The following is a 27,646-nucleotide window of genomic DNA, read 5'->3' on the forward strand; positions in this document are numbered from 1 at the left end:
AAGAAGTGGGAACGTGCTACTTAATATGTTCACACATAATTCTTATAAAAAGCTGTTTAGGCAATACCACAAAAATAGACTACTTCTATTTTTTAAATTAGGAACTGCAAAAATCTCCAATTAGAGCAAGGGGTAAAAAAAAAAATTGCGGGGAAAAAATTTTTTGTTAATTTTCTAGATATTAGAATTTTCATGCATTCTTATCACAGGCAACTTTTTCTGGCTAAACATGAAGGTATCTTCTTAATAATTCTCTGCTTTTTACTGTAACCATTCCTTGTTTTATGAGAGAAACCTATTCCACAAGATCTGCATGGGTCTAGAGTTCCCTAACCCTCACCATGCAGTTGATGACTTTCCATTTCCCAGAGGAAGCAAAGGATACTGTAAACTGTGACGGTGAAGTCGGTTTTGCTAAGCGCTGAGAGCGCTTCCTTATAAAGCGCATCTCACTGGTCCTCAGCTCCAAGACTAAGCGCTCAATACACGTACGTATGCTGAAAGATGTCATGAAAAACGGAAACCACTTTTTTCCAAAACAAAAAACACCCCAAGGGTTAGCTGTTACTGTGCAGAACATCCTATTATGGTTGCAAGAGAATCTGCAACAGTTTGGACTTGTTTTTTATTCCTCGTCAGCTGTATGGTGTGTCAGCAGCTTACAGGCGAGATTCCGGCTTCTGAGAGATTTAACAGCTTCTTGATGTGAGATCTTTGAGGAGGTCTGATCAGCTGGGTGGAGGACTGTCTGTTGCTGCCTCAACCTGCTTCTCTGGGCTGATAACTATCTTCTGAGTTATCTCCCTGCCTGCAAATTAGCAGCACTCCAGAGGGGAATGAAACAAAACGTTCAGGAACTAGTCCTCAATCTAGTGAAATCACTGATTTGCAGAAACATGACTAACCCCAGGTATGGCTTATTCATAGCCCAGGCTCCTGCAAGATGAACGGGAGTAGACGGTGAGCCAGATAAACACCTTTTGTCCTTTTGCCTGTGGCTTAGATTGCGGTCGGTCAAAGAGTTTGCAGAGCAACACTTAACCTTACACTTAAGAACTTAACACTTAAGCAACATGCCCTTAAGAGTCATCTAAGGAAATCGATTCAGACAAAAGGTTCGTGACATGCAGCATCCTCTGTCCCTGCCTGGAGATTCCACAATGCACATCGCCTATTAGGGACTCTGAGAAGTCTTGCAATCAAGATCCTTTCAATCTTTGTATAACTCAGCCATTCTCAAACTTATTTAAGTATGGGATTTTTTTTTTTTCCACATAACGCTTATAAATACTCTCAAAGGACTTGTGTTCTGAGGAACAGACATTCAGAATCACTTATCCGGGCCATGTTTGTTTTCCTCATTTCTACCTGGCTTTCTAAGGGATGGTCAGTGTGTGTGTGTATAAAATGGGCAGCTGGAGTGGTTGAGTTTGTGCACTCCGCTTCGGCGGACTGGGGATTCATGGGTTCGGATCCTGGACGTGAACCTAGCATGGCTCATCAGGCCATGCTGAGGCGGCATCCCACACAGCACAACCGGAGGGACCTACAACTAGAATATACAACTATGGACTGGGGGGCTTTGGGGAGAAGAAGGAGGAAAAAAAAGGAAAAAAAAGGAAGATTGGCAACAGATGTTAGGTCAGGTGCCAATCTTTAAAAAAAATAAAATGGGTGGCTGGGGGAAGGTTGGACCTTTAACTGAACCAACCCACATCTGAAAAAAGAAATTCAAGAGAGATGGATTAAAAAAGAAAAGCAAAGATCCCCAAACCAGAGAACTACAAATAAATTAGTTATTAGCATTTATTGAGTACGTACTGCCAGGCACTGTTAAGTGCTTATAATTATGAAAACATTTAATCCTCAAAACAACATGAGGTAACTAGTCTTATCATTCGCATATAACAGAGAAGGAAAGCTGAAGCTCAGAGAGTAAGAAACCCACTCCAGCTGGTCAGTGGGGAAGAAGTCACAATCTGAGCTCAGGCTGGCTGGTTCTAGAATCAGCCCTCTTAACCATCATGTCAGACTGCCCTCTAAACTCTCCAAAGAGAGACAAGCCAGAGATCCTCGCATTTCCCCAGCACGGAGACACGAATCTTTCATTCTTGGTTCCCAGGAAACCCCTAGCGAGGAGCCATCTCGCCTGGGTTCATATGGCCCCTCTGCACTTTCTAGCTATGTGACTTTAAAGTGTGTCTTAACCTCTCTCTGTTTCAGGTTATTTTCATGTGTAAAATGTAAAGAAAGAAAAAGAAAAAGAAAAAGGTGTATGCGTCATGAGGAGGCTGTGAGGCGTTTTCGATCTATGTCCACTGTTGTTCAGTCAAAGCTGGTCTCACAAGCCTCTGCCTACTGACCCTTGTCTGTCCTCTGCTCCGTCAGAATAAGACCGTGTCATCTTCCATACAACGTTCTTCCAGATATTTCAAGATAAGTGACATGGCACCTTTCTTCCAGGCTAAATATTGCTGGATTCTTTAACTGTCTCCCAGACTGCAGCTTTCAGAACACTTTCCCTGCTTGCTCTTACTCTAAACAACTCTTCTGCCAACGTGTGGCATTTTGATCTCTCTTTCCTGAATATATCATAAAAAGTGAGAGTTTTCCTTTTTCTTATAGTCCTTAAGAGGTTGACATTTATTTCACAAGAGATGCAACTGTCAGCATCCCTATAAACTAAAACGTTAAACTAAAGTAGAATTTTATTTTGAAAAGTTTGTTTCCTTCTTAACCTATTTCCCTTCCCACAACAAATACTTTAATGCAACAGTTACTGAGTCTTAAGATGGGCTGGTTACAGGGTCATGCTGGGCATTAGTTGACTGAAGGAGGGCATTTTTTTTTCTCTGTCGCTTTAATAAGAACTGAGTCTTTTCTGCTGCAAGAAGATATGTCAAGGAGGACTTGACCAGATACCCTCTAAATTCCCTCCTAATCCTCAGATTCTGTGATTCTGAGGCTTCTGCAATTTGGTTCAAAGTCCACACATACCAAAGTCCTCCTCATTCCATTGCAGTAAGTTCATTACACATCTCATTTCGAGGAAATTTCATTTATAACTATAGTATATATAAATTATACATATATTAAATAAATATTTAAGTTTATATATATTTCCCATTTCCTTTTTTCTTCTAGGGAATTGCTTCTTCAGAGGCTGATTAAATTGGTTTTAAAGTGGTTTATCTACTCATGCTGCTTGTTTTCCCATTTGACATGTTAATCCCCTCTCCATCTTGTCAGAAAACCCTTTGGTTATATCCATCAGGTATAAACAAATGTTTCCAGTGATAGAAATTCAGGGCAGCAACCTCCCATCTTCCAGAAGACCATTAAGAATTTGTGACAAGGCAGCAGCCCTTTGGAACTCAGCACAAATAAATAAAAAGGCCCAGCTCAGCCCATCAGTTCCTTTGAAGACATGGGCACAGTCTGGGACAAACAGGCAAAAAAAGAATCTTGTGTGTAGACCTGTGATCAAAATGGATGTTCAACCACACAAGGACCTCCCCTAGAGGTATTCACAGATAGTGACGTAGTGAGGTTTGTGTAAACAGAGTGGATAAAGCAGAACATGGGGATCAAACACAGTCTATCTTTTTGTGGGCACAGACTCATTCAATTTACTAAAATCCAACAATAGCTAATGCATTTGTATGTCTCTCCATTTTTACATGTTTTAGTCACTAGCTACTCCCATCTTTCTTACAGGAAGTGTTTCTTGGTAAAGAATTTAGGATTTTAATTAGAGAAGAAACAAAAGCAATTACAAAGCATCAAACCCTTAGTAATTAAAGTTGAAGTTTATAAGGTCAAATCCTCAGATGTCATGTCAATCATACCACATATACCAAGAAATACAAATAAATCAGATATACACAGATACCAATGCAGGCAATGTTATTTTTGCCTCATTTTGTGTGTAACATTATTGAAGATTCTACTAATGTCTTAAAAAATACAGAAAGTTCTGGAACATACATCAGTTATCTGGAGGAATAAATACTCCAAATGCTTATCATCAAAACTCTGGAAAAAGAGATAATTTCTCTCTTCAGTATTTTAAAAATTGGTATCCAAATAATTTCATTTTGAACTAGGTTAGTAAACTAAGTCTTCTTCATTGAGCTTTTAAAATGGAAAAAATTTCAAGTTCTAAATATAATAAAGACTTAAGTACACATTCAAACTGAAAATGGGAATTTATTTTCTATTACACCTATCTGGCCAAAAGGAGCTGAAGGATTTTTCTCTTCTTACTTTCTTATAACAAACATTGTCAGATTTTTTAGAAAAGCAAAATATAATAACAAAATTGTAGTTGAGAAGACTAATTCTATATGAATATTACTCACGGCCCAGTTAAAATAACAATATAGATTCGCTTCAGTAGATGATGGTGTCAACTTTTAAATATTAGTATCTCTCACACCATTTCTTGGTGGTCTAGACACATTTTTCCTCAACATAACTTCTTCATTTTTCTTCTATAGAGTTCCCTTGACTTAAAATAATGGTTTGAGGAAGATCACATCAGAGTTAGTGGCTCTGTGCTATTTTTTCAAATGTTGAGCAAAGTTGGGCTGGTTGATAACATAATTCATTAAAATGAGCTGTGTCTTCAGTGCCCTGGGCTGGCCCAGCTGTTTGAGAGGCCTTTCTTCCTTTTGTAGCTAAAGAGTTGAGTCTGTTTTTTCACCAGCCCATTGCAGTGGCTGAAAAAGTCCAGGAAATAGTTACACTGAATGCCACCATTCAGAAGAGACTTTCATTTCACAGTGGTGTTACAGGTAACGTATTTCCTTGGGCAGAAAATTGAATTTACTCAGCGTTTAGAGGGAACATTGAATTTCACAACCATAGTTGTCTTTCCCTGTGGAAAAGATTTTTAAGTTTGCTATGATCACTTTCTTTCAATTTCTTTTCCTTACAGTCATGCATGCTCTGTGATCTAAATTTCATTAGTTCATTTAAAATCAGAGAAAAAATTCAAGAGGATAAAAACAAGCACAAAGTAAACAAAGAAACATATAACTTTGCCATTAAATTTTCTCCTGGATAACTTTTCAAATATTTCTCGTCGTTTCCATTCTGTTTCAACACAGCAGGACAACACACTCGTGGCTCAGTGGTGAAGCGACGTGCATATGAGTGACAAAACATGGAAACCAGAAAGGGAATAAAAATGTAAATCAAACTTTTAAAATCCTAGTAATACAACAGCTTCCTTCCTTATTTATTCTGTTAATGTCCATTCCACGTGAATTCACATTGTGGTTCCAGGAGGCCATGCATTGTAAGCCCTGATCACAAAGACCACTATTTGGAGAAGGTTGAATTAAGCCCGCTGCCAGTCTCTACTGGTGGCAAACTTGCAAAAGTCTTCTGGAAGACCAATAAAATTATACTCTGATTATTTGTTTTCTGAATTCTGGGGACCATGGAAATAGAAAAGGATAGAAACAAGGCATGCTTTTTTTGAGGCTTCTTGGGCTGGGCAGTAGAAAAATAGGTGCTTTCCTTTGGGGTTTTTTTGTGGCTGAGGATGGCGAGGCTGGCATCTCTGAGGGCGCTTCCTCACTGTCCTCAGTCTTTGAGGGAGTGATACGCTTTGGCAGTCCGGCTGTTGACAAAATCTGTCTTCTTGAACTGAGCCTTTGGAATAAGCAAACAGAAATGTGAAAGGTAACAACATTTTCACACAAGAAAATGCAGTTTTTAGTGATTTCTCACCAGGGTCAAGACAAGAAGGCCACGATTATCTGGCTGTTAAGTACAACACACGTCTTTCTGGCGTTCTTACCTTCTTGTAGGCGTTATGGAGCTCCGTGTGTGTCCACAGAGAATACAGGAGAACAGAGGCAGCTTTACTGGCTTTGTTGGAGGCACAGCTGAAAAGAAGAAAAGGACACTCTGAGATCAGCGAGAATGTGTCAGGCTTCTGGGCGCTGTCTTTGGACACTCCGTAAATCTTCTTTAACTGCTGTTGCTCAGTAGCCATCCATTAAGTCAGGCCACTCACCATCAGAAGAGAATTAGATGGTGAGCTCTGAAGGCCAGGGGCCACCCTGTTGTTGTTTTTTAAATTATTTTAAAAAAATATTTTTAAACGACTAGCATGTGCTAACCAATAAATAGTTTACAGAGCAAATTCCTGATATTTATACGGAATACATCTTTGAATTTATTTATAGAATAAAATTTGTATTTGTATATTGATAGAATATATTTGTATACTTTAATGTACATTTATAGAATACAAATGCAGGAAAGGATGACTGAAAAATATATATACCTCTTAGACTTAGTGATTATGAATGTAGGAGTAATTTTTTCAAGTTAATAAAATGAATTCTTATTGGAGCATTTGTTAAAATAGTTTCAAAATTTCTTTGTTTTTATAGAGAGCAAATGGAAGACGTGTCCTGTTATAAAACCAAGTCACCACTGAATTTGGCATTGTACTCAGTTTTTGATGCTCAGCTTTTAAATTTGTCCTAAACCTCCTGTTTCTGGCTAAGGATCTAATGCTTTCTTAGATCTCTATCTCTTCTATCACCTGAACTAGCACATGGCTGAATTTTTTCTTTTAACACAGAACTTATTTTTTATATCATAGGATTTGTAAACATGCAACCAAGAATAGAGAATGCAAAGCTGTATGGAGAAGCACAGGCTGGGTTCACTCATTAGCTAAAAGCCTTTCCCTTCCATACCAGCCTTGTATGAAGGGTAAGTCAAATCAGTATCTTACAGACTGTTTTATAGTACCTCATGGACTTTTCAGAGTCACTTGCTAATAACCAAAGTACTAATATATCCATGAAAGCTACTGGTCTCTGATATTTAAAATTGGAAAAAGTTCTTAAATTGCAAGGGCTGTATATTCATAAAATTTGTTTATGAGTTGGTCAGTTGGCACTTGGAACTCATGTATTGAAAGATAAAATGTTATAAATGGCAACTGGTTCCCAGGCTAGCTCATACATTACAGGGCAGCTATACAACACTCTGGCAAGGACAGAGCAGCAGGTGCAACAGTTAGAGGCTCCTTGCTGACTTTTGTTTGAGAGAGGACATGTAAGGACTAGCTCACAGGTGGACACTCAAGACAAAAAATAGGCAACGGAGTAGCACATCCTCATATGTTGCTAAGCTACAAGAAGTTTCCAAAAGTGATGGCGTATTCCCATGTGCTGCTTCTGTCTGAATACTCAAATAATTAACATTATATGGTCTTGTGGAGATTTGCTTAGAGGTTTGGAGGATTATTAGGAATGGTCAGATCTATTCTGCAGCAATAATTCATTCTTTCCACAAAGACTGAGCAACAGCTATCTGCCAGGCTCTGGGGACAGGTGAGCCTTCCCCGCTCTTGGGGAACTGACCTTTTAACCAGTGCTCCTTTTAATCACGTGACTCTGAATATGGTCTTCCTTCCCTGCGAGCTTTCCCAGAGCAGGGCTGCAGAGCACCAGGGGCCTAAACTGGGTGGGACTGTGGGGGAGGGGACACGTGTTCATTCCAGGACACCACAGAGCCCCCATGCCTGCCTCACACACATTTGTCCACACCAGGTGAAGTTTGTTTGCTTTGCAGCTCATTAGAACTCGGCTACAATAACATTTCTTTTCTTTTATGTTATCCACAAAAGTAACTTGTATTTAACAAGGCGAGCAATTCAGAACTGTATAAAGAGAAAAAGATAATAATCTTCGTGCCCCCTTTGGATCCCATCACTCTAAATTAACTAACAGTAATAATTTGGTTACACAAGGTTTTTCATTCTCTTCCTCATCTGTTTTTTTAAAATGTGGAAAATTCAAAGACACAGAAAGAGGGATGCCGGAAGGCATATGCATTAAACCTTTTATTCTCAAAAGGGAATAAGAGGTGGAACAGATGTGATAGAGAAAGCAAGAATTTCTTGTTACGCTGCCTCCTACTTCTCCTCCTTGTGCTATCACTGCTTCCTCTCAGCCACCTGTGGTGACACTGGCTCCACAGATTTAAGTGAGGAAAAGGGTATTCTCTGTCCATAGGACTCCCACTTTGCCTACACTCTGCTGTTCTTAAATCACAGCCGTGGCTCTGGAAAACAAATTAATTCATCAAGTGAATAAAATGCTGGAAGGCACTACCCAGAGAAGCTATGGTGTTTGACTATCTCTGGATATTTTAGATGAGAATGGGCAACTATTGGGCTTGGAAGCTTCAGTTTTTCACTTGCCTTGTCACCAAGGACTGGGCCAGATGATCCAGCCCAACTTTACAATCCTGTTTTTGGCCATGTCGCCCATGGTACTCAATGACTGGACATTCACAACTGGATTATTTACACACGCGTGTGGTGGTGGGGAAAGCGACCGCTGACTGGCAGATGCTAAAGGACTTACGCATCCCCTGCACTGATGGTCATGATTTTCTGCAGGCCCCCAGTGTTTAGAAGATCCCGGGCATTCTGGTAACTGTTCTGGATGATGTTGTTCAACGTGTAACAGGCAGAGGCCGTAGTTTCGATTAGAAGGTCAGTACTTGGGACTGTGTCGGGAATTATGGAAACCAAATCAGGCAGAGTTTCTCTGGCTACATTATGAAACAGAAAGAACACAATGAAAAGGATTATTTCTTAGCCTCAAGATCCCAATACATTTTGGGTCAAGAACATTTTAAAAAGGAAACACAATTGATTAATAAGCATATGAAAGATGTAACATTCAACACTCTTAACACTCAAATTTAGAAAAGATTTTTAAAAAAGATGATACTCTGTGCTCAGTACACCGGAAATCTATTCAGAAAGCAATTTGACAGAAATGTCAAGAATTTTAAAAATTTTCACATTCTTTGATTCAGTAATTCCACTTCTGGAAATTGATCCTAAAGATATCACTTTAAAAATGGAAAAAGCTTTATGCAGAGATCTTTATTATAGTATTACATATAAATTAAAAATTATAAACAGCCTAAATATTCCAATAATAGAACATAATCAATGGAAATACATCTGAAAAGAATATTATGCATCCCAAAACATATCAGCGAAGCACGTATAACCAGAAAATATTTATGTTAATATTCTGTGTGAAAAACCAGTATATTTATTTATATAAAGAATACATATTATAATACCAGGAGAGAAAAAACACATAAAAAACCTGAGAAGAAATACACTAATAACAGGACTTGTTTTTCTACAATAGTATTGATGGTGACCTAAAAATATTTTAAAAAATTATCTGAAATGCCCAAAGTTTCTTGAATGCACTAATCATGCTATTATTAAAAAAAAGAGAAAGAGATTACTTTAAATTTATTTTTTCACCATGTAAGTTCTTGGTTATAGGGTTTTAGTTTGACTTTTTTTTTTAAAGATTTTATTTTTTCCTTTTTCTCCCCAAAGCCCCCCAGTACATAGTTGTATATTCTTCGTTGTGGGTCCTTCTAGTTGTGGCATGTGGGACGCTGCCTCAGCGTGGTTTGATGAGCAGTGCCATGTCCGCGCCCAGGATTCGAACCAACGAAACACTGGGCCGCCTGCAGCAGAGTGAGCAAACTTAACCACTCGGCCACGGGGCCAGCCCCAGACTTTTTTTTTGTAATAACAAGAGAGGTATTAATGTTTGATGATTTCATTATAATTTGTCCTCCGGTGTATATTTTGGGCAATATGAATATGTACTTGATTTTCTGCAATAATTCTTTTCACATGTTTTCTTCTTTCTCTCTAACTACTTTGGACTCTCCTTAAAAAACAGAGAGCATGCTTCAATTGTTTTGCTGCTCCTCACAGCTCTTTAATACAATGCTGTGTTTATCACGGTTGTATAACAAATATTTCCGCTTAATTTTATTGTTTCTTCATCTGCGTTTATGTGGCACCTTGAACTGCACTTCTCTCTACGATACTGAATTGTAATTAGCTATAAGCCTGTCTGAATTCCAAATGGGGCGATGGGTTCCTGGAGGACAATCATTGTACACATTTCTGGATTTGCATCGATCACAATGCCTAAAACAGAGAGGCATCAATAAAAGGCACTGAACGATGTGTCATCCTTTTGATAACACCTGGACCTGACTGACAGGAAAGACACACCTTCTGCTCAAAGGCCTGACCACTTTCTTTTTCACTGTTGTTCAAGCATCATAACATAGTGTTGAGAGCTCAGAGCTCAGCCTCTGAAGCCACGCTTCTTCAGGTTTCAGTCCTGTCTCTGCCATTTAACGGCTGTGTGGTCTGGGCAGGCTATGGAACCTCCCCCTGCTTCATTTTCCTACTTTGTCAAATGGGATAATAATAGTATCTGTCGTTTTAAGGGCTTAAATAAGTTAGTATGTGTTAACTGTATCCCAGTACCCTGCACATACGTAGTAAGCTCTCAAAAGATGGGAGTTATTTTCAGAAGGCTTCCTCCTTTTAATAAGTTAAGCCACAGACCGAAAGGCCTTGAGAACATGAATTTTCCTTTCACTGAAATTTAGGTCAATGACAAGGAAACAAGGCTGAGACAATCCAACAGAAAACACCCCATCACCTCTCTGCAGGCTGCAGCACTGTCTGCTGACACCCAGGCTGCCCACACCGAGGACAATGCCTACTCAGAGAGAGTCCCACCTCGCCTCCCTCAGCATCGCCAACAAGAAGGTCCACTTTTGTAGATGAAACTCAAGGTTGAATCTCAGGGTCATGTCAGAGGAGGAGTGAGAATTAGAGACGTTAGAGTCTTTAACATTTTACATGGCGTTTGTTGTTCTTAGAAAAGCAGTCCAATTGTTTACATCGACAAAGCTAGATACTACAATATAGTAAGGAGGTCATTTTGTCTCTTGGTGTTTCTCTCTCCACACACTCACATAGACACACACAGACACACACACACACACAGTGGGCCTGAATAAATACATTTGCTTTGGGACAATTAAAATTGGACCTCTGGGGGCCAGCCCTGTGGCCAAGTGGTTAAGTTCGCACGCTCTGCTTTGGCGGCCCACGGTTTCGCAGGTTCAGATCCTGGGCGTGGACCTAACACCACTCATCAAGCCAAGCTGAGGCGGTGTCCCACATGCTACAACTAGAAAGACCCACAACTGAAAAGAAAAAAAGAAAAAAATATATATACATATAGATAGATAGATATACACAACTACGTACTGGGGGGCTTTGGGGAGAAAAAGAAAAAATAAAACCTTAAAAAATAAAATAAAATAAAATTGGATCTTTAATAGTGAAATATAAAAATTAAAGGCCTTATCATGATAGTGAAGGGTTATAGCTCAATGTCATATTGTTGAGATTTTAATGCTTAAACTCAATGCCTTAAAAAGCCAAGACATTAGCTGGATGTCTGAAAACATCTGTAACTGAAGAAATGTGAACTGAGACTCAAGAGATCTATCCAAATACTTCCTGATGCTTGCAAGTACATCATGTTATCTGACCCTTGGAAAAACACTATTAGGTAGTGATTACTAATCTCAGTTGGTTTAGATCAGTTAAATGACTAGCCAAGGTGACATGAGTGGCAAGGTCACATTGTAGGATACAGATCCATGTCTTGTACCTGAGATCTATATTTTGTCACCATGCTAAGCTGCCTATCTTTAAGTTTGTAAGAAAATATAAGTTTCAGGCCAGCCCTGGTGGCCTGGTGGTTAAGTTCCACGCTCTCCACTTCAGTGGCCCAGGTTTAATTCCCAGGGGCGGACCTACACCACTCGTCAATGGCCATGCCGTGGCAGTGGCTCACATACAAAATAGAGGAAGATTGGCACAGATGTTGGCTCAGGGTGAATCTTCCTCAGCAAAAAAAATAAAAAAGAAAAAAAAAGAAAAAGAAAAGAAAATGTTTCAAGTTTATTTCTGTAAATCTAAATAAAACGTGATGACATCATCACAGGTCAGCACATGGAAAGTTTTACCTGGCCTAGAAATCTCTTATGAGAAGCACAAAGCATGTATTTCAAACTGATTTCCATTTATTCTTGGTTATTAATACCCTGAATCAAGACAGGTCTTTTTACTCAAATTATCTATTTGACACAAAGCCAATTTGGAATTTTTAAAAATTGATTTTAGCTTGCTCAAGCCACTTCTCTCTGTTGTCCTTAAAATGAGGGGAGGTTTATCAGTGGAATTATCTTATATAAACTGTGGGGCTACAGCTATATCTTACCAACAGTTAGAGAACTGTATAGAAACTGACCCAACAGCATTTCTGCCCTGAAGGTACATGCACAATGTGTAGAACGCAATTATTTTCAGAGGCAATGTTTTAAAGATGGAGTCAACATTTTATTTGGAAAAAGAAAAAGAAAACTCAAAGGACAATACACCTGAATTGAAGTGCAGCACACAAGTCCACGGAAGACAATGGGGAGCACAGTTTCATAATTCTGAGAATGCCTATGGCAAAGTTTCTTTTAGAGTCACTGACAAATTTCCAGTCTCTTTCTCTATTTATAATGGGCACAAAACCATTCTCTGAAACCGCTTGTGCAATGTTGTGCTGGTGGCTGTCTTTGGAAATGACGTTACTAAAACATTAACCAGAGACTTCAATATCTCTTGTATGTGTGTACATTCCAAAATAATCTGATCCACTGAAAAACCAAAACTTGTCTACAATTTTAGAATTTCATGAAAAACTGAATTTCAAGTTGTCAGGAGTGACTAATTAATGGAGCATTAGGAAACATGCTTAATTTTATTTTATCATTATTTAAAAAATTATTTTATTGAGGTCACATTGGTTTATAACATTGTGTAATTTCAGGTGTACATTATTATATATCAGTTTCTGTATAGACTACAGACTACGTCATGCCTACCCCCAATAGTCTAGTTTTTATCTGAAGCATGCTTAATTTTAGCATTGTCTTCCTACTATCTCATTTTATAGTTTTTGACTTGATTCACAAACATTTATCAGATACTTCTAGGTATAACGCAAAAGAGTGAAAAATTATTTAATTGATAGCATAATACAGTTACCATCTTTGTCAATAATATAGACTCAAAAAAAAAGAGCAAATATGTTTCATCATATTTATTCTAAAAGCCATATATGCAGAATCTGCTATATTCAGTGACTCCTTCTTTGTGTCTTTTTGTGTGTGATTATCTATTTATTTTTTTCCAGTCCAACAACGGCCAAGTTTCTAAAGTGAACAACGACTGTTTTTTAATGTTCTAGAAGGGTGGTCCCAATCAGGCTATGCAGAAAACATTCTGAAAGACAGCTACATGGATTCAAAAGATTTCACTGGCTGGCACAGCTGAGGGATGAGCTATGCCATCAAATATATTCCTTATCTTGTTAATTATTAGTGTGGTCTAAAATTTCTCTTTGTGTTAATAAAAACAACAAAAAAATGCGGGATATTAAGAAAAATCCTATTTGAGACCCAGTGAGAAACCCCACCCTTGACATCTGTGTGCACAAAAACCAGGTGTATTTATGACATTCTGCTCTTTCTTCACATTTTCAGTTCACCATTGTGAAAAGAATGTGATAAAGACAACATTTTATTGCATTTGTATTTTCACTGCGTACTTATTTCAGCCAGATACTTTACTGACTCACCAATTTCATTCTGCAGCGAAAGATTCCGAGACAAATTCCTCAGCAGGGACACAGCAGTCTTTTTCACACTTGGATCACTAACATGCAGCATCTTTCGGGTGTGCTGGAGGCCATTTTCCTTCTGGACAACTGTCTGAGCCACTGACGTCGGCATCTGTTTTAAGAGACGTCCCACAAGTGCTATTGCGTTTGACTTCATGGTAATATTAAGTTTTTCTGCAGATTACCAGAAGTCAAGCAAGATGTTTTAAAAACTAGAGCAGTGATGAAACCAATCTGAAGATATATCTTTTTCATTCTTATTAGGTTTTCAATTTAATTTCTGGATAAAAACAATTTATTCAGCATTTTAAAACACAATGTTGGATTTGGTTAGCTACTACATTGTTCGCGTCTGTGTTTATAAATAAAATGCGCCTGTCTTTTCCTTTCTTGTAATACTGTTATCAGTTTTAAAATCAAATTACACTAATATCATAAAATTAGTTGGGTGGTGTTTTCCCTTTCTCCATTTTCTTGAACTGTTTGTGTAATACAAGAACAATCTCCCCTTTGTGGGTTTGGTAGAATTCAGCTATAAAACCAACTGAGCTGACAAAAGTTTTAAAGGGAGATGTCTTCGATTATTACTTCAATATATTTACCAGTTGCTGGCTTATTCATCTTTTTTGTCTCTTCTTGTTCAAATATTGGCATTTTACATATTTTAATAAACTCGCTCATTTCTAAAAACCAGTTTGTTCTGAAAGAGATATTGGGCGTGTAAAGAAAGGCATGTACGGCTAGTTAGATCAGCTGTAATTCTATGCTCTGTATCAGAGGCTGCACATGCAAGTTGTTGGGCCAAGTGTAGGTCCATTAGAGGCAAATCTTATGAGGCTGGCCATCCACTTTCCATCTGAGTTCCAACCAGATCCTTCCTAGCATCAACAAACCTCCACTGATACTAGTGCCTTAGCTCGTGTCTGCAACTTCCTAGATTTCTATTTGAAGCTAATTTGAGGCCACCATGCCAGAAATTCCCGTAATACTTGGTCATTCTTCAAGGCGTCTATCTTCTCTGTTTATCTTATCTAAACATGCTTGTTTCCCGCTGTCTCCCTCAGATTGCTCTCCTTCTTACATCCTCCACTGTACCTTCTAGAATATGGGTTTTTAATATAGGATCCAGGATAGGTTTCAGGATGGGACAGGAGGTGCTTAAAGCTATTTTTGTGTTTCTAATAAATTTTTATAGGGGAAGGGTCCATGATTTTATTAGACACTCAAAATGTCCATGACTCAAAGAAGTTTAATAACTGCAGTTCTAGAATATCTGTTTTATTGTAAACAAATTATAATTTGTCTTTCACTAATTCACAGAACATTCCATTAGACCATTTGCTCTCCTCTGAGAAGAATCCTTCCCCGTAGCCACCTAGAGAGGCTATTTATTCTGTACAATTCCTGTGTCTTGGGCAAGAAGGTAGGTTTTGCATTCCTCTATCTCCCTTATAGCCTGTCTAGATAATTATTTCTTTCCACATATGCCCAAGCTCTGCTCTTCTGAGTCACTGCCATCCAGCTCTATCACCCCCATAGCATTTTCTTTGTCATCTCAAGATCTATTGGTCTTTTCACAGCATCCACTGGAGGCTATGCAGCCTGACTCAGAGCCTTCTCCACCTCCTGTCCATGGTAGATGACCAAATTAATTACCTCACAGTTCATAGACTTCCTAAAAGTCATAGTCTTCATCTCTTCTGCATATCAGCCACTCACTTCCATGGTCATATGGAACTTGTGTTCACCCAGAAACACCTTTCCTCTGAAAACATATACTCCAATGTCAAGCTCTGAACACAACTTCCTATTCTCCTTGCTCTCTCTCCCTCACTCCTATCATATTTCTTCTTAAGCCTCATCGGGAACTCCAGTCCTTATACCTCAGCCTTCATTTCCTGCTCTCAAGTGATCAATTCTCTCTTACCTTACCTTTCTTATTTAGATGAGGGTATGTGAACCATTACATCAAATACTATTTTTCCAACATCCTTAACTCTATTACTCTAGCCTATTTTTCACCCACTCACCAAAACTGCAAAGCTGACTTTACACTTGGCCACCAAATATTGCTATAGTAAATAGGGCATTTGAAGATTGGCACTTCTGCAAATTTATGGTTTCTGATCTCCACTAGGAGCTCAAATGTTGTTGGTCAACTTGCTGTTTTGTAAGTGCCAGTGAAGATTTCAAAGTTACACCAGAATGATCCTTCTAAAATTTAAAGTGATTATGTTCCACCTCATGTTTAAACCTTGTGATGACTCCCCATTGCCTTCAGAATGATGTGCACAAGTCTTAGCATGGCCCATATAGTCCTTCACAGCCTGGCATCTTCTGTCCTCCCTTTCCTACCACTACTCGTTAATTTTCTAGGTTACAACTATATTAAATTGCGTATCTCTCTTATTAGAACAGAAGTTCCTTGCAAGGAGGAAATGATTTGTCCATCTTTTTTGTTTCTCTCAGTGCCTTGAATGGTCCTATACAAATGATTATTGAACTGAACGATATGAATAATATACTATCAAGTTTTCCTGAAGATTTACTATAATCTCAGAAGGTTCTTCATGAGGATAAGGATGGATTAAAAAGTCACAAGATATTTATTTCTTAAAGTTTGTTTTCTTTTGGGGGCCGGCCCGGTGGCGTAGTGGTTAAGTGTGCACGTTCCACTTCGGCAGCCCAGGGTTCGCCAGTTCGTATCCTGGGTGTGGATATGGCACTGCTTGGCAAGCCATGATGTGGTAGGCATCCCACATATAAAGTAGAGGAAAATGGGCATGGATGTTAGCTCAGGGCCAATCTTCCTCAGCAAAAAGAGGAGGACTGGCCCCAGTTAGCTCAGGGCTAATCTTCCTCCAAAAAAAAAAAAATTAAATCAATAAAATTAAAAAAAATTTGTTTTCTTTTAAAACATGAGATGTTTTTAAAACTAAAATCTTGCTTTATATGTATATCATACTATACCATTTAATGATATATTCTTATAGATAATAAAGAGTTTGATGTTTGTATATAAAAATGATCACCAGAAAATGCAACTCTAAACGAAGTCTGGATCCTCAAACGACATTTGCTCAACTAGGGGAAAGCAGAGCAGTCTCAGTAATTCTCGCTTATTGAGGAAAATGGGAGAGGCTGAAGTGGGATGGTCGTTAGAATTTACTCAATAAGAAAAATAATCAGATTTACCAAAGAGAGATTTTTTAATTCCAGCTTTAGGAAATATATGAGAATGACTGTGAAGTAGTTAGTCAGCCGTTTACAAATAGCACTTCTAATTCATACTTTCCTGATTATTAATAAGGTTGGGCACCTTTTCAAATGTTTATTGGCTATTTCTATCTTATCTTTTGTGAAGTGCCCATTAAAGTCTCTATTTACTTTTTTAAGGAAGATTCACCCTGAGCTAACATCCATTGCCAATCTTCCTCTTTCTGCATGTGAGCCACCTCCACAGCATGGCCACTGACAGATGAGTGGTGTAGGTCCATGCCCTGGAACCGAATCTGGGCTGCCAAAGCAGAGCACGCTGAACTCAACTACCACACCACCGGGTCTGGCCCTCCTGTCCATTTTTATATTGGGTTGTCTATCTTCTTATTGTTAACTTCATGAGTTTTTTATATTTTCTAGATACCAACCTTTGTAACTTATATATGTTACAAAAATCTTTTCCCACTCTGTGGTTTGTCTTTTTAGTGTCTTTTTTTTTTCCATATATATATTTTTTTTTTGAGGAAGATTAGCCCTGAACTAACTACTGCCAGTCCTCCTCTTTTTGCTGAGGAAGCCTGGCCCTGAGCTAACATCTGTGCCCATCTTCCTCTACTTTATATGTGGGACGCCTACCACAGCATGGTGTGCCAAGCGGTGCCATGTCCACACTCGGGATCCGAACCGGCAAACTCAAGCCCGCTGAGATGTGGAACGTGCAAACTTAACCACTGTGCCACCGGGCCGGCCCCTTTAGTGTCTTTTTTTGAGGAAGATTAGCCCTGAGCTAACTTCTGACAATCCTCCTCTTTTTCCTGAGGAAGTCTAGTCCTGAGCTAACATCCATGCCCATCTTCCTCTACTTTATATGTGGGATGCCTACCACAGCATGGCTTTTGCCAAGCAGTGCCATGTCTGCACCCAGGATCCGAACCAGCGAACCCTGGGCTGCCAAGAAGCAGAACGTGTGCACTTAACTGCTGTGCCACTGGGCCGGCCCCCACAGTGTCTTAACAATGTCTTTTGATAGTATAATAACATAAGCTAGTAATTTTAAAGTTGTCAATTTATAAAATATTTACTTTATGGCTACTGCTTTTTCTGACTACTTTTAAGAAATCTCTCCCTATTCCAGATCATGAAGATATTCTTCCATGTTATTGTTTAGAAGCTTTATTGTCTTCCCTTTCACATTTGAACCTCATTGCTGTTGGAACAGATTTTTGGGTAAGGTGTGAGGTAGGGGATACACTTTGTTTTTTTCCAATGGTTATCAAAGTAAGTGCCATTAAAGTGTTTTAGAAACTTGAAAACTGTTCATTTCAATGACTTTTAACTTTTGAATGTTTAATCTTTTAATTTAAATTGTACTTTTGGTTTATACCGTACTTATAAATCTATACTTTAATTTATATTATACTTACAGAGTTTGCTAACTGGATAAATTTTATCAATCCATCTCTTTCTCTTATTTATTATTAGAATGACCACTGTATTCAAATTAATAAAGTTTAATGTAGCTTTGCTGACTAAAAATCACTGTCACAATTCTATACTTAAATTATATAATCTATCTTTTGCAAAGCTATTTATTTCAGTTTAGGTTCTTTGGCATTTAAGGTATAAGGCCATTTCTTTGATGCTATCTCAGTTATGAACACATGGTTAATGAACTGGATATTTCCTGGAACTATGTTTAATGGCCTGCTTTTCAAGTTTTTATATTCAAAAATTCCCTTGAGAAATTATAAAACCAAGTATTTTTATCACACCATCTAAGCATAACAAAATTAGGAAAAGTAATAACTGGAAAGGATACACACATAAGTCAAAATTTTAATAAAAAGCATCTCATAACTTAAAAGAATAAAGGGTCCTCAGATCATTATCCTATTCTGCTAAATTTCCTCTTATAAATCTTCAATCAAGTTCAACTCTAACACCCTTGAATACGGATCAATACCAGCTCAGTGTAGGCCTCCTTTTGGGGGCCTGGACTAGTCTGAGGTCAGGTATGATTTTAAATGCCTTGACACAATTAGGACAGTTATGAAGATATCTCCCCTCTTGCTTGGGTTCCTTTTGGACTTGGTATCTCTTAGCCTCTTACATTTCTGTTTGTTTGTTTGTTTATTTATCCCAACTTGACTATTACGACATACAGGGATTTTTGCCTTACTCACCGCTATATACTTAGCACTAGGCTAGTGCCTGTTACATAGTAGGAGCTCAAAAAATGTTTCTTTAACAAACGAATGAAAGAACTTGGGATCTAGGTAATATACTCATATTCAGAGCTTAAGTGGCACAAATATCCCTGTATCCTCAGGTCCATGGAAACATCTCCAGACTGTTTGGATTCCATGAGAGATCTTGGAATGGAAGATGCTACAATCCAAGTTGAAAGGGTTAGCTCATGGTGAACCGTATTCAGAGCAGAGTGAGTTTAAACACATATACACACACAGAGCAATTTAATTTCTGACATTTTCTTTTAAGTTGGCTAGGAGTTACTAAGAGAGTGTCTGTAGTTTGGAAAAGTGAATGAAGTAGTTTTGGGAAACCTAGCATCAGAAAATGGGAAAGTAAGATAATAAATTAATGTCCTTGTGTCATTCAGGGCTCCTGGTAGTTCCCCATTTCCTTCTTTTTGTGCAGAAGTACACTTTGAAAAAAATCAAAGAGATTAAAGTTTGATTGTATTTTTGGGGGAGGGGAGTTCTTTTTTTAAATTGAGGTATAATTGACATACAACATTATATTAATTTCAGGCATACAACGTAATAATAATTCAATATTTGTATATATTGTGAAATGATCACAAGTGTAGTTAACATCTGTCACCCTACGTGAAGAATTTTTTCTCTTGTGATGAGAACTTTTCATATTTACTCTCCTAGCAACTTTCAAATATGCAATACAGTATTATTAACTGTAGTTACCATGCTGTACACTAATTATATCCCCAGGACATATTCCTTTTATATCTGGAAGTTTGTACCTTTTGAGTTTGGTCGTTTTCCATAGTGCTAAGATAAGAGAAATATTGGATTTACCATTTCACAATTTTATTCAAAACAGAGCAAGCTTCTGTGTAAACACATTAAAGAATGAATATGATTTCTCAAGTAAAGAGTAAATAATATTTTTGTTACCTACAAGAGTGTTTTTCTCCAGTATGGAGATTTCTCAAAAAATTAAGACTAGAACTACCATACAATCCAGCTATTCTGGATAAATACAGCTGGGTATTTATCCAAAGAATGTGAAAACACAAATGTGTAAAGATACATGCACCCCTATGTTCATGGCAGCATTATTCACAATAACCAAGACTTGGAAACAAACTAGGTGCCCATCAAGGGATGGATGGATAAAAAGGATGTATATATACACAATGGAATACTACTCAGCCATAAGAAACGATGAAATCCGGCCATTTGTGACAACATCGATGGACCTTGAGGGTATTAAGCAAAGCGAAATAAGTCAGAGGGAGAAAGTCAAATATCATATGATCTCACTCATAAGTAGACATTAAAAACAACAACAATCAATAGAGACAGAGATTGGATCGGTGGTTGCCAGAGGGTAAGTGGGGAGGGAGGAGGGCGAAAGGGGTGATTAGGCACATGTGTGTGGTGGTGGATGGTAGTCAGTCTTTGGGTAGTGGACATGATGTAACCTACACAGGAATCGAAATATGATGATGTACACCTGAAATTTATATAATGTTATAAACCAATGTTACTGCAATTTAAAAAAAAAAAGAGAAAGTGCTTTTCTCTATGACGATGACTAATTGGAGACCGTCCACACAATAAACTATTTTGGGGGAGTTTTTTCTAATCATTTTACGATCAAGTCAAAGAATATAAACTTACCTTTCAAATAATTAAATATTTATAGAATTGCTAAATATGTAGCAAGGTATAAAATACAGGGGGGAGGGACTAAGCTTTTACTGTTTTATATGTTTTGACTTCGCTGGTATAAGCAAGTGCACCTAGAAAGAGAAGCAGCTCTTTATTTTGTAGTTGAGTTTCTGGGACACAAAAGCACAGATGTCTTTTCCAACTCCACACTGCAGTGGACATCTGTTGTTTTGGCCTGCCCAGCATTCATTCTTCCTTTTTGCAATAACACTGACTTTCCATGGGGGAACTACTCCTTTACAATTTCAGTCTATGTCGTACAAGTGGCGGTGACCCTTGCCTGCTCAAACACACTCCCCTGAAATTCACATGTGGGCACAATGCCCAGACCTGGGAATCAGAACATCATGGTCTCCTAGCCACAGGTGCTGGTTCAGAAATGGGCGAGTGAGACTCACTCTGAGTTCTTAATAGAGCTACTGGGAAAATAGTTGTTTCTTTTCTTGTGGGGACATTGGGTTGGGTAACATGTAACCCTGAAATCTTTGGTGGCTCTCTTTGCTACCAGATAAGGGGAGCCTTTTGAGAACTCAACCAACAGAGGAAAATAGAGTCCAGAGATGGGGAGTCATAATTACAGTTGCTGGGGCACCTACGTCCTGCCACGATGGAAGGTAGACCTACCCTGGACTTCTTAGTTATACGAGCCAAGAAATTCTTTTTTGCTTAAACCATTTTGAGGTAGAATTCTGAGACTTGTAACTGGAAGAGCTCTGATTCATGTAACTCTCTCGGAGTCATCTACTTGCAGTCTGACTTGGCTTTGCAGAAGCCGAGGCTGAAAGTTCTGGACTGCTGGAACTCTCTGGGAATTCCTGAGAGCTGTCCTGATGAAAGGGAGAAACTTTTGCTCTGACCTCACTGCCTCATTGCAGAACCTAATGCAGTATGTCGACAATGTCATTATTTTAAAAAGTAGGAAAGCAGGCCTGATACTCACTGGTCCACTTCCTGCCGTGAGATTCTGGAGAGCTCCCAAGGATGCTTCCTGAGTGTAGTTTCGGACACTCTTGGCGATCAAGGACAAATACATCCGTATCACGATGGAGTGCCACAACCACTCCACACCCTTGGGGTTGCTCTTTTCCTCTGGCATTGGCATGTCCTGGTATTGCTAACCACACACACAATGAAATCCAGAATTAATGCCTTCAAGTGATTTCTATATTCCATACCCAAACCCACAGACCAGAAATACTGTCCAGTCTAGAGAGACCAATAATTTGCATAGTAAGAAACCCTTGAAATAGAAATGAAAAAGTAAATATGTGTTTTCTAATCACTTAACTTTTAGCCCCTGATGATTATTTCTCCCTAACACCACCACATACCTCTCAACTTTGCATTTCACAGTGAGAGAGAATTCAGAGAATTAAGCATAGGCTGCTCCAGAACAGTTTTCAGGCTGCTGTTAAACTTAAAGCTAAATTAGTCACAATCACTCTGAAGATAAGAAAAGCAGGCCTCTTCCCTCTGAGTCTAGTGAAGCTGTCCGGGCCAACATCAGGATTCTAAATTTACCAGTTGTTCTCCAAGTTCACAAATAGCATGACACTCTGAGGAGTAGGAGAGGGCACATTCTTTTTGTTTTCATGAAATGCCAGTATGAACAGTATTCCTTCCCATGGGGTTTGCTTTTAGGATGTCCAAAGTTTGTTTTTAGAATGTCCAAAGCTGAATATCAGCGCTGCTTTTAATGTTAAAACACTTCATACACCATTGGCCATGTGGCATTTAGCTTATTTCCTAACCTATAGGGCATAAAGAAGTATGGTTTAGTGACTAACAATGCGAATTTGGAGTCAGATTGCTAGGGACTGAAGTCCATCCCGTCCACTAATTTGCTAAATTATTCTGAGAAAATTGATTACCCTTTCCGTACCTCTGTTTCCTCATTAGTAAATGAGGATATTAAAAATACGCACCGTGTAAGGTTGATATAAGGATTAAAAGAACTTAAAATAGTGCCTGACATATACTGAGTACTCAGAAATACACACACACACATACTTATTCTTTCAAACATCTCCCAGGATACCTCTTTTACTTTCCTGCTTCGACTGCCAAAACACCCAATACTTTTGTTGTTGTCAGTCTGGATATTCCGGTTTTGAATATAGATACCCTGTGAGTATCTCTCTGGGAGCTCTGTCTCCAGCTGGTAGGAGAGGTTGTGAAGAATGCACACACAGTTCTCTGTGGCCTGAGAAAAGAGGACATGAATATTGATCCCATACATAGAGGTATCCCTTTGCAGGTGTGACTTCTTCCGCTTTGGATCTTACAAGGTTTACTGGATGCAAGAGGGTGTGCTAGGACTGTGGGGTGCCTGGGGGACTGGAAGAAGTATAGCTAGAAAGGCTAAGACGAGATCATGAATGGCCATGAGCACCATGCCAAGACATAAGGCTGAATGTTTTTTTTTTTTTTTTTAAAGATTTTTTATTTTTTCCTTTTTCTCCCCAAAGCCCCCCAGTACATAGTTGTATATTCTTCGTTGTGGGTCCTTCTAGTTGTAGCATGTGGGACGCTGCCTCAGCGTGGTTTGATGAGCAGTGCCATGTCCGTGCCCAGGATTCGAACCAATGAAACACTGGGCCGCCTGCAGCAGAGCGCACAGACTTAACCACTCGGCCACGGGGCCAGCCCCAAGGCTGAATGTTTTAAAACACTGGAGAGCCCAAGACATAAGGCTGAATGTTTTAAAACACTGGAGAGCCTTTCTAGTTTACTTTTTCAAGAGTGTGTTAAGAATGATTCTCTATTTTAGATGCATAACTTAGGAGCCATGTAGAAAGTTGGGAAACAGAAGGAGATATTGTTTGTAGGGACCAAGTGGGAGGCAAATGCAATAATCAGCATGAAAGATGTACAAACAAGGACAGCAGTAACATCAGGGAGGAGTGGATAAACCACAGGTCATTTAAGAGATAGAAGCATGTGATTTGCTGCCCAGTGGATATGGGATTTGAAGGAAGGGAGGCAGTCCAAGATTACTCAGCTTCCTGTTTTCATTTGGAGGATGGTGATAATTATTAATAAGGATTATACAGAGAAGGAGCAAATTTGAGGATGAAGGAAGAGATGAATTTAAGTTCATTGTGAACATGTAGCATTTGGGCTCCTTTCCAAGATCCACATAGAGTTGTCAAACAGATAGTTGGAACTTTGGGTCTGGAAAGTAGAAAAATGGGGCTAGATGGATTTTCATATTTCTAAGCATCTATGGGGAAATCATAAGTTCAGCAAATGAGTTAATGAATAAAGCTAAATGCAAATAGCTACTTCAAAAATACCCTGGAGAATCTGAGTAAGACAAAATACTACTTCAATTCAAGAACTATTTAATTCTTGAATTACCTTGTCATCCGGCTGGTAATCTGCAATGGTTCCTCTGACATAATGGACCAGTGAGTCAATCAGTCCATCACACCTTCTCATCACCTTCCTCCCATCAGGGCCAGCTGAACTCATGTTTCTATCAGGAAAAACAAACAGGCAATCATAAGACACAGGTGGCGTATCCAATAGGCCTTTGTTTCAAAGCTTTACTTGGCACTTCTTCCAAAGTTTTGGAAAACTGGGAAATTTGTAAAAGTGTGACAGACTTATCCTGGGTTCAATAAATCATCAATTGCCTGATGGCCATTAAACCTGAAACAACTTCTAAACATATTCATATAACATGTCATCACATCAATGAAAGTCTCCTGTATACTTCTCTCCAAGCACCAAGGTCATAGCATTATTTACCTACTCTTCACCCCATTTTTGAAAGGGTAGATATGAGGCAAACATTATTGCAACTAAAAGAACAAATGGCACATTGGACATGGCAGATATTAGATGTACCAATTTGTTCCGTGTCTTAACTCAAGTAACTTAAAATTACTTAAATACTCTGGGCCTCAGTTTCCTCATTTGTAAAGACAAGATGTTGGACTATATCATTTTGGGGTTTTGTAGGTTTCAGAATAAACTATTATTGATAAATATTAAACCAGACACTCTAAAATGTGATGATCCTATAATTAAAATGGCAGAGAGATGTCACAGAAATGCAGAGTTTCACAGTGTCTAAGACCTAAGTCAACAGCATGACCTATAAATATCTTTGCACTTAGTCTATTTCTAATTTGGCTAAGCCATGACACCTTTCTATAAACAGTAACTAAATCTACAAGAGGAGGTTGTTTCCTTATAGAGAATTGAAGTTTATCAAATACAGCAAAGTAATATATTTGGGAATCATGTTTCAAATTCAGATCATGTTGATATTATTGTTGCTATGTTCCTTTAGACTAGATTTTTCTTGTCAGCATTAACTATTTAAAATAGTTTTTTCCAAAAATGTTAACACCTCTGTTAACAAGAATAGAAAAAGAACAATGCCTTCAGGTTTATAGAATTTTGGGAACAACGCTTATCCCCTTTTGCTAACTTTAAGTGCTAAGAACTATTCCTAAAAAATTGATTAGACCAGTTTCTTTTGCTGGTGGGTAGAATACTCAAAGTATACTCAAGGCTTTTTGTCTAGAATGTCTCAGTGTCATAATGAACATCAAAAGAACTACAAGTCTGAGAAATTTGGGGTCTTACTTTCTTCATCTTTAAAATAATATATTGCACTAAGTGATTTCAAAAAGCCTTTCTGCCCCAAAATACTGCTTTCAATACATATTATGAAAGAACAAATGTGCCCAGCATTACATCAAGAACTAGAGGGAACAAGGGAGGAGCACACAGCAGTGTACCCTGCTCCCAGGGAGACCATCACATCTTTAAGTTGAAACCAACGATACTTGACTGTTTTTAACCCACAAAAATGCAATTTCATGATTCCACATAATACTTGAGGAGATAAGACTAATCCACATAAAACTAAGGCTATACTAACAATTTAATGGCTACTGAATTGATACAACGAATTTTTGATTATAACAAAATCCTTTCTGTGACTTTGGTTCTCCTTTGACGTTTCTAATTAAAGATTCACTTCCTTAATTTTCACTGTACCTTAAAGACTTTGATACTTTGTCCATTAAAAAAAGACAATGAATGGGCTCATAAACTGTAAATAAAACCACTTTTACTAACATTTTTTCTCAAGCAATGATCATTTGAACCAAGATCCTCTCTATCTACTCTCTGAGCCCTTTAAGATCATGGCATCTCAGCTATTCTGCTGCTGGGTATTTATCCAAAGAACATGAAAACACAAACGCGTAAAGATACACACACCTCTATGTTCACTGCAGCATTATTCACAATAGCCAAGACTTGGAAGCAACCTAGGTGCCCATCAAGGGATGAATGGATAAAGGAGATGCGGTATGTATACACAATGGAATACCGCTCAGCCATAAGAAATGATGACATCCGGCCATTTGTAACAACATGGATGGAACTTGAGGGTGTCATGCTAAGCGATATAAGTCAGAGGCAGAAAGTCAAATACTCTATGATCTTTCCCATAAGTAGAAGATAAAAACAACAACAAACAATCACATAGAGACAGAGATTGGATTGGTGGTTACCAGAGGGGAAGGGAGGAGGGAGGAGGGGAAAAGGGGTGTTTAGGCACATGTGTATGGTGATGGGTTATAAATAGTCTTTGGGTGATGCACATGATGTAATCTACACAGGAATTGAAATATAATGACATACACCTGATATTTATATAATGTTATAAACCAGTGTTACCCCAATTAAAAAAAAAAGATCACGGGATCTTAAGAAGCTTGACAGAAACTGAAAAGCTCTTTTCCAGTCTCTTTATTTTACAGAAGGAGAAACTAAGGTCCAAAGAGTCTAAGTTACTATTCTTGGTGGCAGCAAAGGAGTGATAAAGCCAGGACAGGAGAGCTGCTCTTTATTCCGTGCCTGGGGCGGCTCCAGAGGAGCGCAAACCTTATCCAACATTCATTCAGTCTGCCATTCGTTTAGCAAATATCATATGCCCCCCCCAACTCGGAGACAATGTTATCATATGTTTTAAACCTTCCCTTTGACTTTTTCAGCCTCGGTCTCAGAGAAATGGCAGTAGCTTAAAACTGCTTTGACAAATCAAAAGGTCTGTCTTTCTCCCTAGCTAAGCCCACTACATACCTTGCAGATGGATGACTGAGCCTTTTAACTTCAGGGTGTTTATTTTGGGTGAGGAGGGTAATTGAGCTTGGCAGTACTGCCAGTTCACACGCACTGACTGTTGTCTTGTAGTTTGGTATTATCCAGACTCTACTCGCTTGAAATGGGACTTATCAGGGTTTCTGGCAGCTGATGCCCTTGCTGACAGAAAGTGCATAGAAGGAACCCCACGGCTTCAGTATTTGCTCGTGCATATCAAAAATAGTTCCTACCTTACTCAGCTACCCAGAAATATGAATGATAAGTGTGGATTATTTGATAGCATCCATGAGTAGAACATGAATAGAAGGGCATGAATAGAGGTCACTAGTCAGAAAGGAATTTGTTACGGTGTCACTCTGAAAACAACCAATAGCTATTAGAAAATGAGATAGCCATCTTACAGTATTTTTTCCAACAGCTAATACTTAAGTTTGTGGGAGTCAGAGAATTAACATGGCTAATCTTAGGCAGAATTAAGCCTTTTACAATGTACCTCCTGAATCCTGGAAAATATTTATCTATAATGGATTCCGACATGTAGCCCAAGAGAGGTTTAATATGGAAAAATATCTCGAAACTGTAAGTGAAATATATCAAAACAATTATCTTGTTGAAAAGAGAATGAGCATACAGACACAGCAGTTACTCAATAAAAATTGATTATCAGAGTTACCAAGGAATATATCGGAAACGTTTCATTTCGTGTCTATGGTTTGAATTGGATTAAGC

General features: G+C 38.5%; 1 protein-coding gene across 2 annotated transcripts in view; it reads right to left on the reverse strand.

The window, feature by feature from the left end:
* Positions 1–3,790: 3,790 nt before the first annotated feature.
* The window catches only part of PKP2 (plakophilin 2), an 82,286-nt gene continuing 58,430 nt past the window's right edge, over positions 3,791–27,646 (reverse strand). The window contains exons 7-13 of one of the 2 annotated variants that reach the window (XM_070619367.1): positions 24,149–24,266; positions 22,827–22,991; positions 21,729–21,902; positions 13,593–13,746; positions 8,403–8,592; positions 5,810–5,897; positions 3,791–5,661 (exon numbers count right to left, since the gene is read on the reverse strand). In XM_070619367.1, coding sequence (XP_070475468.1) covers positions 5,593–5,661; positions 5,810–5,897; positions 8,403–8,592; positions 13,593–13,746; positions 21,729–21,902; positions 22,827–22,991; positions 24,149–24,266 — 958 coding nt within the window. In that variant the 3' untranslated portion in view covers positions 3,791–5,592. The remainder of the gene's footprint in view (positions 5,662–5,809; positions 5,898–8,402; positions 8,593–13,592; positions 13,747–21,728; positions 21,903–22,826; positions 22,992–24,148; positions 24,267–27,646) is intronic. The other variant, XM_070619368.1, reaches the window with a different exon arrangement.

This window comes from Equus przewalskii, chromosome 5 (assembly GCF_037783145.1).
Source record: "Equus przewalskii isolate Varuska chromosome 5, EquPr2, whole genome shotgun sequence".
NCBI lineage: Eukaryota > Metazoa > Chordata > Mammalia > Perissodactyla > Equidae > Equus > Equus przewalskii.